This window comes from Chiloscyllium plagiosum, chromosome 11, assembly GCF_004010195.1.
Source record: "Chiloscyllium plagiosum isolate BGI_BamShark_2017 chromosome 11, ASM401019v2, whole genome shotgun sequence".
NCBI classification, from domain to species: domain Eukaryota; kingdom Metazoa; phylum Chordata; class Chondrichthyes; order Orectolobiformes; family Hemiscylliidae; genus Chiloscyllium; species Chiloscyllium plagiosum.
In genome coordinates this window covers 56,056,883-56,071,291 of record NC_057720.1, presented here as the reverse complement: position 1 = coordinate 56,071,291, position 14,409 = coordinate 56,056,883, and the positions used below count along the sequence as shown (strand labels likewise).

General features: G+C 40.8%; 1 protein-coding gene across 5 annotated transcripts in view; it reads right to left on the bottom strand.

Moving 5' to 3' along the window:
- Window positions 1–14,409, bottom strand: part of dnai4 (dynein axonemal intermediate chain 4) — a 121,607-nt gene that overhangs the window by 65,534 nt on the left and 41,664 nt on the right. For 4 of the 5 annotated variants that reach the window (XM_043699392.1, XM_043699395.1, XM_043699393.1 and 1 more), the window contains exons 7-10: window positions 12,937–13,098; window positions 11,030–11,224; window positions 9,884–10,038; window positions 4,395–4,481 (exon numbers count right to left, since the gene is read on the bottom strand). In XM_043699392.1, the coding sequence (XP_043555327.1) occupies window positions 4,395–4,481; window positions 9,884–10,038; window positions 11,030–11,224; window positions 12,937–13,098 (599 nt within the window). The remainder of the gene's footprint in view (window positions 1–4,394; window positions 4,482–9,883; window positions 10,039–11,029; window positions 11,225–12,936; window positions 13,099–14,409) is intronic. The other variant, XM_043699396.1, reaches the window with a different exon arrangement.

Sequence of the window (14,409 nt, the reverse complement as noted above, 5' to 3'; positions counted from 1 at the left end):
GTCTGAGGGAGTGTTGCTGAACAAAGAGACCTTGGAGTGCAGGTCAACGTTCCTTGAAAGTGGAGTCACAGATAGATAGGATGGTAAAGAAGGTGTTTGGTATGCATTCCGTTATTGGTCAGAGAATTGAGTATAGGAGTTGGTAGGTCATGTTTAAACTGTATAGGATATTGGTTAGGCCACTTTTGGAATATTGTGTGCAATTCTGGTCTCCTTCTTACCGAAAGGATATCGTGAAAAACTTGAAAGGGTTCAGAAAAGATTTACAAGGATGTTGCCACGGTTGGAGGATTTGAGCTACAGGGAGAGGCTGAACAGACTGAGGCTATTTTCCCTGGAGCGTTGGAGGATGAGGGTTGACCTTAAAGAGGTTTACAAAATCATGAGGGGCATGGATAGGATAAATAGACAAGGTCTTTTCCCTGGGGTGGGGAGTCCAGAACTAGAGGGCATAGGTTTACAGCGAGAGGGGAAGGATTTAAAAGGTATCTAAGAGGCAGTTTTTACACAGAGGGTGGCGCGTGTATGGAATGAGCTGCTAGAGGAAGTGGTGGAGGCTGGTACAATGACAAAATTAAAAAAACATTTGGATGGGTATATGAGTAGCAAGGGTTGAGGGAGATGGGCACTCCAATCCTGTGCACTCCACTGGTCACAGGCCTCCAGTCTGAAAAACAACCCTCCACCACCACCTTCTGTCTTCTACCTTTGAGCCAGTTCTGTATCCAAATGGCTAGTTCTCCTTGTTTTCCATGAGATCTAACATTGCTGACAGTCTCCCATTGGGAACTTGGTCAAACACCTTACTGAATTCCATATAGATCACATCTACCACTCTGCCCTCATCAATCCTCTTTGTTACTTCTTCAAAAAAACTCAATCAAGGTTTTGAGACATGATTTCCCATGCACAAAGCCATGTTGACTATCCCCAATCAGTCCTTGCCATTCCAAATACATATACATCCTGCCCCTCAGGATTCCCTCCAAAAACCTGCCCACCGCCAACATCAGGCTGACTGGTCTATATTTCCCTAGCTTTTCATTAATTTTCTTAAATAGTGGCACCACGTTAGCCAAACTCCAGTCTTCCAGCATCTCACCTGTGATTATCAATGATACAAATATCTCAGCAAGGGGCCCAACAATCACTTTCCAGCTTCCCAAAGAGTTCTAGGGTACAGCTGATCAGGTCCTGGGGATTTATCCACCTTTACGCGTTTCAAGACATCCAGCACTTCCTCCTCTGTAATTTTCAAGATGTCACCATCTATTTCCCTACATTCTACATGTTCTTTTCCAATGTAAATAACTGATGTAAAATACTCGTTTAGTATCTCTCCCATCTTCTGCAGTTCCACACAAAGGCCACCTTGCGGATCTTTGAGGAGCCCTATTCTCTCCCTCGTTACCCTTCTGTCCTTAATGGATTTGTAAAACCATTTGAATTCTCCTTAATTGTATTTGCCAAAGCTATCTCATGTCCCCTTTTTACCCTTCTGATTCCCCTCATAAGTATACTCCTACTGCCTTTCTACTCTTCTCTGGATTCACTCTATCTATTCTCCATACCTGGCATATGCTTGCTTACTTTTCTTAACCAAATCCTCAATTTCTTTAGTCATTCAGCATTCCCTATACCTACCAGCCTTTCTTTTCACCCTAACAGGAATATACTTTCTCTGGACTTTCGTTATCTCATTTCTGAAGGCTTCCCATTTTCGAACTGCAACCTTTACCTGCAAACATCTGCTCCCAATCAGCTTTTGAAAGTTCTTGCCTAATATCGTCAAAATTGGCCTTCCTCCAATTTAGAACTTCAACTTTTCCATCACTATTTTAAATCTAATAGAATTATGGTTGCTGGCCCCAAAGTACTCCCCCACTGACACCTTAGTCACCTGCCCTGCTTTGTTTCCTAAGAGTAGGTCAAGATTTACACCTTCTCTAGTAGGTACATCCACATACTGAATCAGAAAATTTTCTTGTACACACTTAAATTCCTCTCCATCTAAACCTTTAACACGATGGCAGATCCAGTCTATGTTTGGAAATTTAAAATCCCCGACCATAACCGCCCTATTATTAGATTAGATTAGATTAGATTACTTACAGTGTGGAAACAGGCCCTTCGGCCCAACAAGTCCACACCGACCCGCCGAAGCGCAACCCACCCATACCCCTACATTTACCCCTTTAACCTAACACTACGGGCAATTTAGCATGGCCAATTCACCTGACCCGCACATTTTTGGATTGTGGGAGGAAACCGGAGCACCCGGAGGAAACCCACGCAGACACGGGGAGAACGTGCAAACTCCACACAGTCAGTCGCCTGAGTCGAGAATTGAACCCGGGTCTCTGGCGCTGTGAGGCAGCAGCGCTAACCACTGTGCCACCGTGCCGCCGACAGATAACTGAGATCTCCTTACAAATTTGTTTCTCAATTTCCCTCTAACTATTAGGGGGTCTATAATACTATCCCAATAAGGTGATCATCCCTTTCTTATTTTTCAGTTCCACCCAAATAACTTCCCTGGATGTATTTCTGGGAATATCCTCCCTCAGTACAGCTGTAATGCTGTCCCTTATCAAAAATACCACTCCCCCTCCTCTCTTGCTTCCCTTTCTGTCCTTCCTGTAGCATTTGTATCCTGGAACATTAAACTAACAGTCCTGTCCATCCCTGAGCCACATCTCTGTAGTTGCCACGGTATCCCAGTCCCATGTTCCTAACCAGGTCCTGAGTTCAACTGCCTTCCTTATTAAGTTTCTTGCATTGAAATAAATGCAGTTTAATTTATCAGTCCTATCTTATTCTCTGCTTTGTCCCTGCCTGCCCTGACTGTTCGACTCACTTCTTTTCTCAACTGCACCAGTCTCAGATTGATCTCTTTCCTCACTATCTTCCTGGGTACCACTCTCCCAACCTTACTAGTTTAAATCCTCCCAAGCAACTCTAGCAAATCTCCCTGCTAGTATATTAGTCATCTTCCAATTCAGGTGTAATCATCCTTCTTGTACAGGTCACTTTTACCCCCGAAGAGATTCTAGCGATCCAAAAATGTGAATCCTTCTCCCATACACCAGCTCCTCAGCCACGTGTTCATTTGCTTTATCCTCCTATTCCTACCCTTACTGGCCTGCAGCACCAGGAGTAATCCAGATATTGCTGCTCTTGAGGACCTCCTTTTCTAAATTCCTGCCTAACTCTATTTTCCCTTCAAAATCTCATCTTTTTCCCTTCCTATGTCATTGGTTCCCATGTGTACAATGACCTTCTGCTGGGTCCTCATCCTCTTGAGAAGATTTTGTACTCTCTGAGACATTCTTGATCCTGGCACCAGGGAGGCAACACACCATTGTCCAAGGGAGTGTTGCTGAACAAAGAGACCTTGGAGTTTTGGAATATTGTGTGCAATTCTGGTCGCCTTCCTAATGGAAAGACATTGTGAAACTTGAAAGGATTCAGAAAAGATTTACAAGGATCTTGCCAGGGTTGGAGGATTTGAACTACAGGGAGAGGCTGAACAGACTGAGGATATTTTCCCTGGAGCGTTGGAGGCTGAGGGGTGACCTTATAGAGGTTTATAAAATCATGAAAGGTATGAAAAGGATAAATAGACAAAGTCTTTTCCCTGGGGTGGAGGATTCCAGAACTAGAGGGCATAGGTTTAGGATGAGAGGGGGAAGATATAAAAGAAACCTAAGGGCAACGTTTTCACACAGAGGGTGGTACGTGTATGGAATGAGCTGCCAGAGGAAGTGGTGGAGGCTAGTACAATTGCGACATTTAAAAGGCATCTGGACGGGTATATGAATAGAATGGGTTTGGAGGGATATGGGCTGGGTGCTGGCAGGTGGGACTAGATTTGAGTTGGGATATCTCGTCAGCATGGACGAGTTGGACCCAAGGGTCTATTTCCATGCTGTACATCTCTATGACTATGACTCTAAATGACATGGTAGTGAACTTCACAATGTTAAACCCATGTATCACCTCTATTTTAAGACCAATGCTTGAACAAATCGGTGTTAAGTGAGGACTTACTTTAAGTATACAGTGTTGATACAAACAATAAGTCCTTCCTAACTCAGGTTGTAATTAGAACTGAACACATGGTGGATATCACACATATTCTCAGTTTAGTTGTAACCCTTTGCATGACAGTCAATAATGGAGGAGCAAATAACTCTCGACGCTGGAATTTGTACTGAAAACAAAAAATGCTGGAGATCATAGCCGGTCAGGCAGCATCCATGGAGAGAAAGCAAGCTAACGTTTCAAGTCTAGATGATTCTTAACTACAACAGCAAAAAGGAAAATTCAGTTTTCTCTAGTCTGCATTGGTAAGAATTAGCTCCAAATTTTAATTACACAATTTTTCAACTCACCATGGGATTTTTCAGGGACCAGCAGCAAATCAATCCCCCTCTTTGTTCCTTATATCCAAATTGCCCATAACCAACTGCCAATAGGTCCTGTATACCAAGACAAAATAATTTATGCCTATCATAATATATATGCAATCTGAACTTGTCCTAAACAATTAAGTTGTTACTGAACAGCATACTTCAAAACTTATCTGTAAGCAATTTAAGTCAACAGCAGGAAGGTAACAAAACAGGAAATATGCCAGTTAATGCTCAATTGCCAATTTGCATATAATTTATATGTAATTCATTTTGAGTTAATCCTACAACACTGATTTTGTGAAACTCATGTCTTTCATGCTTTCAATAACGATGAACTGATGACTTACATGTGGTATCCTTTATTCAGAGTGACAGTCCCTTGGACATCCAGGAAAGTGAGTCACAGAGGCATAGGATTCACCCTGGAGATAAATTCTCTGTGTAAAAACTTGCTGACCTGATGGGCTGAGGGATAGAGCCATAGGTAAAATGTTCAGGACACAGAACTGATCCAAAATTTGAAAGGGCAGCACACAATTGAGGTGCAGAGGGTCCATCACTTTAAGTGACATTTCACTTCTGAGTCCCGACTGCTTGGACAGTTAGGGGCATACCTACAGGGAAAGGGAGAGATAGTGATAGCATGGGAAAATCCACCCTATCCTTATTCTCCTCCATTGCTTGAGAGAACATAGTGGGTGGACTGTGACATCTTAGAACTCAAATGGACATTGATACCAATGAATGATCCTGTGTGGTTGCAAACAACTATTTTACCTGGATCTTGGAACATCTTTTTTTGCTGGAGTCGGAGAAATTAAGATGCCAAAAATTTAAACTGCATGGCGGTCCTTTAAATATGGTACCTTTTCCACGTAGACATCAGGTGATATAGATTACCTGATGGCAGAGGCACCCCCGCCCCCCCCCGCCATGTGATCCAGCAGTAAGCCCACAGCAATCACATTTATGAGCTTGCCACCAGGTAATTAGGTTCATCTCAACAATCATAGAGACTCATCTATTCACTGATGATTTACAGGCCCGCCAATGGGATGCTAAAGGGCTAGGACTAAACCCAGTCCCGTACTTATAACTCTTAAGACACAAGAGTTCAGAAAGAATGTTGCCAGGGTTAGAAGGTTTGAGCTATCGGGAGAGGTTGAATAGTTTGGGGCTATTTTTCCTGGAATGTCGGAAGTTGAGAGACGACCTTATAGAAGTTTATAAAATCATGAGGGGCATATAGGGTAAATAGACAAGATCATTTCCCTGGGTTGGAGGAGCCCAGAACTAGAGGATGTAGGTTGAGGGTGAGAAGGGAAAGATGTAAAAGGGACCTAACAGGCAACGTTTTCATGGAGAAACTGGCACATGTATGGAATGAGCTGCCAGAGGAAATGGTAAGGCTGGTACAATTACAGCATTTAAAAGGCATCTGGACGGGTATATGAATAGAAAGGGTTTAGAGTAATATTGGACAAGTGCTGTTTAATGGAACTAGATTAATATAGAATATCTGGTCAGCATGGACGAATTGGACTGAAGGGTCTGTTTCCATGATGTACGTCTCTATAACGACTAGCAACTCATTTCTTAAGAATAAATAAATAATATCACTTAACATTTATCTTTTCATATCTGGTTTATGCATTGTTCACAATCAAGTCACAAAACATCACTTCAGTAATGTAAGCATTTTCTGCTTTTAACTATCACTGATGAAACTGTATTAATTTCCCATTTCCCACAGCTCCAGACTTTGGAGTTTGCAAAGTCCCATTAATTAACAAACAGTTTCAAATGGAAAGTATTTTAAAATAACACAAGACAAAAAACCGTCGAACTGATGATAAAATTATATGTCACTGTCAAGTTCAATGACTGGATTATAATGCAGCAGGATATTATGAGTGAACAAACTACTATAACCTTAAACTTCTGTTGCACCACATTTATTTATCTGGTCCTTATACATTCAATATAGCAAGTGTAGCATGCCAATCTTACACTCCCCACCATACTGGCCCTAATCATTTAGGCTACTAATTCTATCATTAGTACATTAATTTTCTATGTACCACTAAATCAGGGAAGTGGCTGAGTCTCAAAACATTGGAGGAAATTAAACATTTCCCAGGTGGGGAACGAATGATACTGCACAAAGTTTTTGTGGCATTCCCAGCTTCCCCAGTATTCAAAATGTCAGAGATTGCAGATTGTGTGCTATTTAAAAACATTTTGGGTCTTGCTCTCAACTGACTAAAGATATGAGCTGAAAACATACAGAACAGAAATTTTATTTTAACAACTCAAGAGATCTAAGTGGCAGTTAATGGAAGCAATTAAGAATCAATATTCTGAAAGCTTGGTGGGGCTTAGTTATCTATCACAGCAATCTAAAAGATGTATTCCTATTGGCTATAGGCTGAATGGTGGAACACCACTGAGGTTCAGTTAAAAACACTTCATATAGCCTTGGAGGCTGATGCTGATGGCAGGGGCATACAGTAACAGCAGGAGACAGGGTGTTAGTGGAGATGGTGGAGTACTGGTAATACCATTGGACTGGTAATGCAGAGGCTAGGCTGATGTTCTGGGACACAAATTCATATCCCATGATAGCAGCTAGTGGAACTATATCTATCACTGACTGTGGTAAAAACCCATCAGACTTAATAATATTATTTAAGGAAGAAAATCTGCCATCCTATGTGATCCTTGACCCATAGTAATGTGGTTGGCTTTTAACAGTCTTCTGAGATTGCCTAGCATGCCATTAGTTCAAGGATAATCAGAAATAGCATACAAATGTTGGCCTTTCAAGCAGTGTCAACATCCCAAGAAAAAACATATACTTGGAAAACTTCTGTCAACGCTGGACCCAAGAAGCAAGCTTCTAATGCAGTGCAAGCTTCCATGGCAGGAACACAATCTGCCAATACAGAAGTCAGAGGTTTCACCAGAGGCTTCAAAATGAGAACTCCACTACTGTGTTCATAGAAATTACTATTTGCTCGAAACGTGAAATCCTGACAAAAGAAGGAACACAAATTCTCCATGGTGTCAGTCATTGTACACAAATTTATCGGCAGACTTCTTCAGTAGTCTCAGCCTTCAAAGGAGTGGCTAAAATCTCTATTGTAAAATCAGGACATAGAATCATAGAGTTTTACAGCACAGAAACAGGCCCTATGGTGCAACTCGTCCATGCCGAATAGATATGGCCCAGGTTCAATTCCCGCCTCAGGCGACTGACTGTGTGGAGTTTGCACATTCTCCCCATGCCTGCGTGGGTTTCCTCCGGGTGCTCCGGTTTCCTCCCACAGTCCAAAAATGTGCAGGTGAGGAGAATTGGCCAGGCTAAATTGCCTGTAGTGTTAGGTGAAGGGGTAAAATGTAGGGGAATGGGTCTGGGTGGGTTGCGCTTCAGCGGGTCGGTGTGGACTTGTTGGGCTGAAGGGCCTGTTTCCACAAGAAGTAATCTTAATATCCAAAATAAATCTTGTCTCATTTGCTAACATTTGGCACCTATCCATCTGAAACCTTTCTATTCATGGACTTATCCAGATGTCTTTTAAATGTTGTAATTGTATCACCCTCCACCACTTCCTCTGGCAGCTCATTCCATACAAGCACTACTCTTTGCATGAACAAGTTGCCCCTTAGGTCCCTTATAAATCTTTCCCCTCTCACTTTAAACCTATATCCTCCAGTTTTGCACTCCCCAACACTGGGAAAAAGATCTTCACTTTTCACCCTATTCATGCCTCTCATGATTTTATAAACTTATATAAGGTCACCCCTCAGCCTATGATGCTCCATAGAAAATAGCCCCAGCTTATTCAGCCACTCACTGTAGTTCAAGCCCTCCAACCTTGGCAACACCCTTATAAATCTTTTATGCACTCTTTCAACTTTAACTGCATCTTTTCTCTAGGAGGGAGTCCAGAATTGAACATAATATTCCAAAAGTAGCCAAACCAATTTGGTTACACTTTTATTACTAAACGTGATCAAAAATCACAAATATAGAGGTAAAAAAAAGTTCATACTCTGGGGGCAACATATCAGCACACATAGAAGATAGATTAGCTGACAGAAAACAGAGTACTGTATACATAAATAGGTCTTTGTCTGATTGTCAGGAAGTGATGTGTGGAGTCTGACAGCGGTTTGAGCTGGAGCCTCAAATATTTACAATTTACATCAATGACTAGATGAAGGGAGAGAAGGCAGGGTAGCTAAATTTGCAGATAATTCCAAGTAGGAAAGTATAATGTGAAGGAGCCATAAGGTAGTTGCAGGCAGACACAGATAAGTTAAGTGAGTGGACAACGGTTTAGCAGATAGAGCATAATGTAGAAAAATGTGAAGTTGTTCATTTAGACAGGAAGAATGAAAAAGCAGAGTGTTACTTAAATAGATTGTACAATTGCAATGTGCAGATGGATTTGGATGTTCTAGTGATGAGTCACAAAAGTTAGTATGCAGGTTTAGCACATAATTAAGGCGGCCAATGGTATACTTTTTTTTATTACTAATAGAATTAAAAATAAAGCAGGGGTGTTATGCTTCAGGTGGTGAATACTGTGTGCAGTTTTAGCCTCCTTATTTAAGGAAGGATGTAAATACATTGGAGATAATTGGACATGTAAGACTTAGAGTAGTAGGTGTAGTTTCATGTTGGAGGAAGTGAATGAGTGACACTTGTGGCAGTGATTGCAGGACAGTGAAGGAAAATGGGAGAAAGGAGTGCTGAGAATAGTATAATTCATGATAGTGAAGGTGTGAGCAAACAGTAGATATGTGAGCAATAGAGCTCCTAACTTGATAATTTTGCTGAAGTTATTGAGCTTTTTCAATTTTGCAACTATATCCTGCAAGCTAAGTTCCTTTAGATAACCTCCTTAGTGATTACTTCTCATTGGCAACAGGGATATTAACTGAACAACTTTTACCCACCACGACACACCACCTCACCTCATTCCCAAACATTCAACACCTCCCTCCTCCACCACCTGGACCAACATCTCCGATGCAACAACAAAGAATCTCTGTGTTTGTCTACAAATAAAACAGACAGTCATTCTTCTCTTCACAAGCATTCCCCCTGTCAGTGACAATAATGCAGCAACACAAAAAGAGAGATTAGCATTAGAACTACCCAAATTCCCTAATGCTTTCCATCCACAAATGACACCAACAAGTCATGAGAGTAGAGTTAGATGAAAGACCAATCCACGATAACAAGCCACCAATGTGAATTCTACATAGTCCCGATATCTACGTAAACTGTTAAGTAGATTATTGCTTCCGGGGGACAATCTTCTGGTGTGTTCAAGTCTCGGTGTATAATTTTAAACATGAACAAAGCTGTCAATTAATATCATCACTAGTTCACCTTCATCACGGCACTAGTTCACCTTCATAATGATTTATTTTGTTGTCTGCTTAAGTTTACTCACCAAGTTGTGTTTGTTCCAAACCATGCAACTAACATTACGCCCTTTGGTGAGATAACAGGTAAAAGACCATAGTGGTTGCAGTCTTGGACTCATCAAATCCAACAGCATTATGCTGTCCACCACCTCGTCCTCACCATTAGTTGTACCATCTGGATCTAGGCAATATTAAGAATTAAATATTAAAATACTGTTTACACTTCATGTTGAGGAACTAAAAAGGAAAAAGAAGAATTACTTGAAATCTGAATCTTGAAACATCTGATAATGCATGGGTCACACTTCATCTTTGGTGGGATAATTTGACATAGCAGTTCTGATGCTTTAATCCATCATAAAACTTTAGCCTACTTTAAGATGCTTCATTAAGATTAATTTTATCATTATTTTCTTTCCTTTCTTATTTACTCTTTGTGAACTTTATTTTTGAATTTTTTCTCACTCTTGAAATATTGGGTTACTCTGTTAGATATGTGTCCAATATGACAGCAGTGTCAATTTCCACCACTCCACTCTGTCTGGAGTCTTCCTGTCTGGTTGTAGTGCACTGCCGATCCATTGCATTCTCTCTTTCCAGGCTTTTCAATTTTTCCTTTAAGAAATGCTATAAAACACATCTCTTTGATCCACTTTTGATCACCTGTCTCAATATCTCATTATGTGATTTGATGTTGGGAGGGTTGGTGGGGGAGGGGGAGGGAAGAGTTGGGAGGGATGTGGGGGATAGCATTCCATGATCAAGGCAATCAAACCTTGGGACAAGAGATGGGATAGAGATTACCTGGTGGGAACTGTGCTCCTGCTCTTGGTTATGACCCCACAGTCTTTCTATCCCCAAGACGGAAAACTGTCCCTCACTCCAACGCACATCATTTATCTTTTGTTCTGCGTCCTCTGTAATGCTGGAACTCCAGGCATGCTTTACTGGCAGCAGCCATGTCCTCCTCTGTGGCACTGCTCAGAATAACAGCAGTTGCTGAACAGAACACTTGGTTCTGATTCCAGGCAAATCTCACTACTGGCTTTGCCACTGCCTGACTTGCATGTGGTTCTGACAAGAACCCTGATGCCTCAACAAAATTTTAGTATCAAATAAGTGAACACTTGAACATTTCAGCAATCTTCTTGTCCTAAACTACTATAAATTACCAGGTAATATTGGCAGTTGACGATAAGCAGCGAGTTTAGGTTGGAAAATGTTCTCCATAATGACACGTTCCATAATGAATAAGTCATGCTTTAGTTTCTCATTTTTCAGGAGTTCTTCTGGATCATGGTCTAATTCGTCAATACCTTGAACAGTGACGATACTCTCTGACTCCGCTGAAGTGGAGGATCGACTTTCTATGATAATAAATTTTAATATGTTAAATCATAATTTAAACTTGCTTCAGTACACCATCTTTTAAAAGGGAAAGGCATTACAATACCTTCAGCTTCCTTATCTGTAGGTGGGGATCCTGAAATGAATTACATTCTTACACCCATGTACATCCAAGATTCTGGTTGGCAAAGTGAAGCCATAAAATTGAGAGAACTGATAACAAATGCTCGTTTGAACAATTTCCAGATTGCTGGGACGAGGTTCCATTCTCTATAGTCCCCTCTGACGTCCCAGGTCGGGTCCTATGAGGACCATGAGTTATTTAGCATTATATCACACATATCATTGTTTTCATTCTAACTGGCTGCAGCACAAATAATGGAACAGATTCAGCAGATTAACAATCACCATTAACTATAAAAATGGGCTAAGAGGCTTGGATAGAGTGAATGTGGAAAAGATATTTCCACTAGGTGGATAGGACCTGAGGGCACAGCCTGAGAGTGAAGGAACTGAAATAAGAAGGAATTTCTTCCACCAAAGAATGGTGAATCTGTGGAATTCATGCTACATGCTGTGGAAGCCAAGTTATTGACTGCATCAAAGCAGAGATAGGTAGGTTTTTGCTTATTAAAAGGATCAAAGTTACAAGGAGAAGGCAGGAGAATGACATTGAGAAACTTATCAGCCATGATAAAAAATGGCAGAGCAGACATGATGGGCCAAATGGCTCCCAATTCAGCTCCTATATCATATGGTCTTATAGTCTTGAATTCCACAGTTTGAAAGATGCAAAAATAAAAGGACATGATTATTACACTAACTGCCCTTGAACTATGTGGCTATTTCAGAGGGCAATTACGCATATTACTGGAGTTACATGAAAGGTGCTCAGGAAAAAGCAGCAGACATCCTTCCTTTAAAGATTTAACGATAGGTGTTATAGTCACCATTACTGATGGATATCTTTATACTCCATTACCTTTCATGAGTAGGATTTAAATTCAATCTCTGGAGCATTAGCATTGGCCTTTTGATTACTAATCCAGTGATATTATTGCTCTGCCACCATCTCTGTGTTTCACTCACTGTATGCCAATGATTGGTTAAAATGTATGCATTGGTGGAAAATGATTAAATCTATGCCTTTTTGTGACACGATAGGATTAAAAATTAAATTGAACAGCTAGAATTTTCAGAGATTTATGTTGTAATTTCAGTTGAAGCTCAGTAAAAATCTCAAATAATCCACTTTTTAGATTTTCATCAATTCAATATCAAAGCTCTGGCAGGTGATTGAGAATATCCTCACAAAATTATTGATGGAATTAGTTAAGCTTTACTTCACAACAAACTATAGTATGTAACTATTTCATGTTTTCCATCCAATCTAATAGTCAGTTGAACTACTTATTTTGCAATGATGCATATCCAAAAAAAGCGATTTTCATTGACAGAGAAACTGTGTAACAATAGATTCAATTGCTTTGGTTTTTTTTAAAAAACTAAATTAATAAAAATAAGTGGAATGGTAATAATGGAAGCTATAATGGTTGCTGATTGACCATAATGAACAATTTCATATTATGCTTCAGACAAATACAAACAGTTCCATGTTTATACTTTAACCATTAATCTGTAACTCAGTTTACGGCATATCCTCTACAGAGGTAATTCTGGAATGCTTTTGGATTGATATCTTTTCAGTGGTCAGTTTATGTTCCATTCTTACCTAATCCTATTGAACTTAGAGCTGATAAAGTTCGAAGGACAGTTTTGTCAAAATTAATTTGTGACAAATCCTTTTGCTGAGTTAATTGATCAGAGGAAATATCTTCATGCACTTCTCCTTCTTTAAAACTATCATACATGTCCCATGTTGTAGCCATAACACCTAGAAAGACAAAACAAATAGGAACTGTTTGTTAAACTCTTAACTGAAAATTTAAATAACTTTTCTAACTCTGGATGAGATCTGTGACCGGCAGAAGAAATAATAGAGGTGTGGATTTCATTTTAATTGTAGGCTTTGGCAGAGTTGAGGGCACAGAGTGATCATCAAACACATCTGACTACATCATTGTAAAGTTTCGAGTATTTTAACTCCCTACCCTCATTTGCATTTGACTGATGAATGTCCATTTGTAATCACTGTTGTATAAGTTAATGGTTCTGAAATAATTATTGTACGAGACTACCTTGAGACAGTTTGATTCACTTCATGTAATAATCAAGAAACAGCTGAAGACACTGACATTGATAAAACTATGGGTCCTGACAATATTCCAGCAATAGTAGTATGTAGCTCCAACAACATTCAAGACGTTTGGCATTATTAAGGAAGAAGCAGCATTTTAAATAGTACTACATCCATAAGCATTAATTCCTTCCACTAACAATGCAAAGTAACAGCAGTATGTACTATTTACAAAGTGCACTGCAAAGATTCACCGAGCTCCGTAGGTAGCACTGCAATCACTATCATCTAAAGCGACCAACAACAGTAAATACAAGAGAACACCAAGTTCTTCTCTAAGCCACTCACCTTTCATTACCACCGTAGGAAGTGCAAAACCTGTGCCCACACCACTCCCCTCACCTCTGTCCAAGGCCCCAAGGGATCCTTCCACATCCATCAGAAATTTACCTGTACATCTACCAATGTCATCTACTGCATCCGTTGTACCCGATGTGGTCTCCTCTTTATCAGGGAGACAGGATGCCTTCTTGCAGATCATTTCAGAGAACATCTCTGGGACACCCACACCCACCAACCCCACCATCCCGTGGCTAAACACTTCAACTCCCCTTTCCACTCCGTCAAGGACATGTAGGCCCTGGGCAACCTCCACCACCAAAACTACTACCCGACGCCTGGAGGAAGAACACCTCATATTCCGCCTGAAACCAGATGGGATAAATGTGGATTTTAACAGCTTCCTCATGTCCCCTTCCCCCGCATAATCCCATCCCAAGCCTCCAACGACACCGCCATCCGGACCCGCCCTTCACTCCCCCCCGACCGATCACCTTCTCCCTCACCTTCATCCACCTATCACTTTCTCAGCTACCCACCCCATCCCCCCTCCCATTTATCTCCCAGCCCTGGCCCACTAGCCTCAATCATTAGTTCACCATGGGGAACCTTATCAAGCACCTTACTAAAGTCCATGTATATAACATCTACAGCCCTTCCTTCATCTAC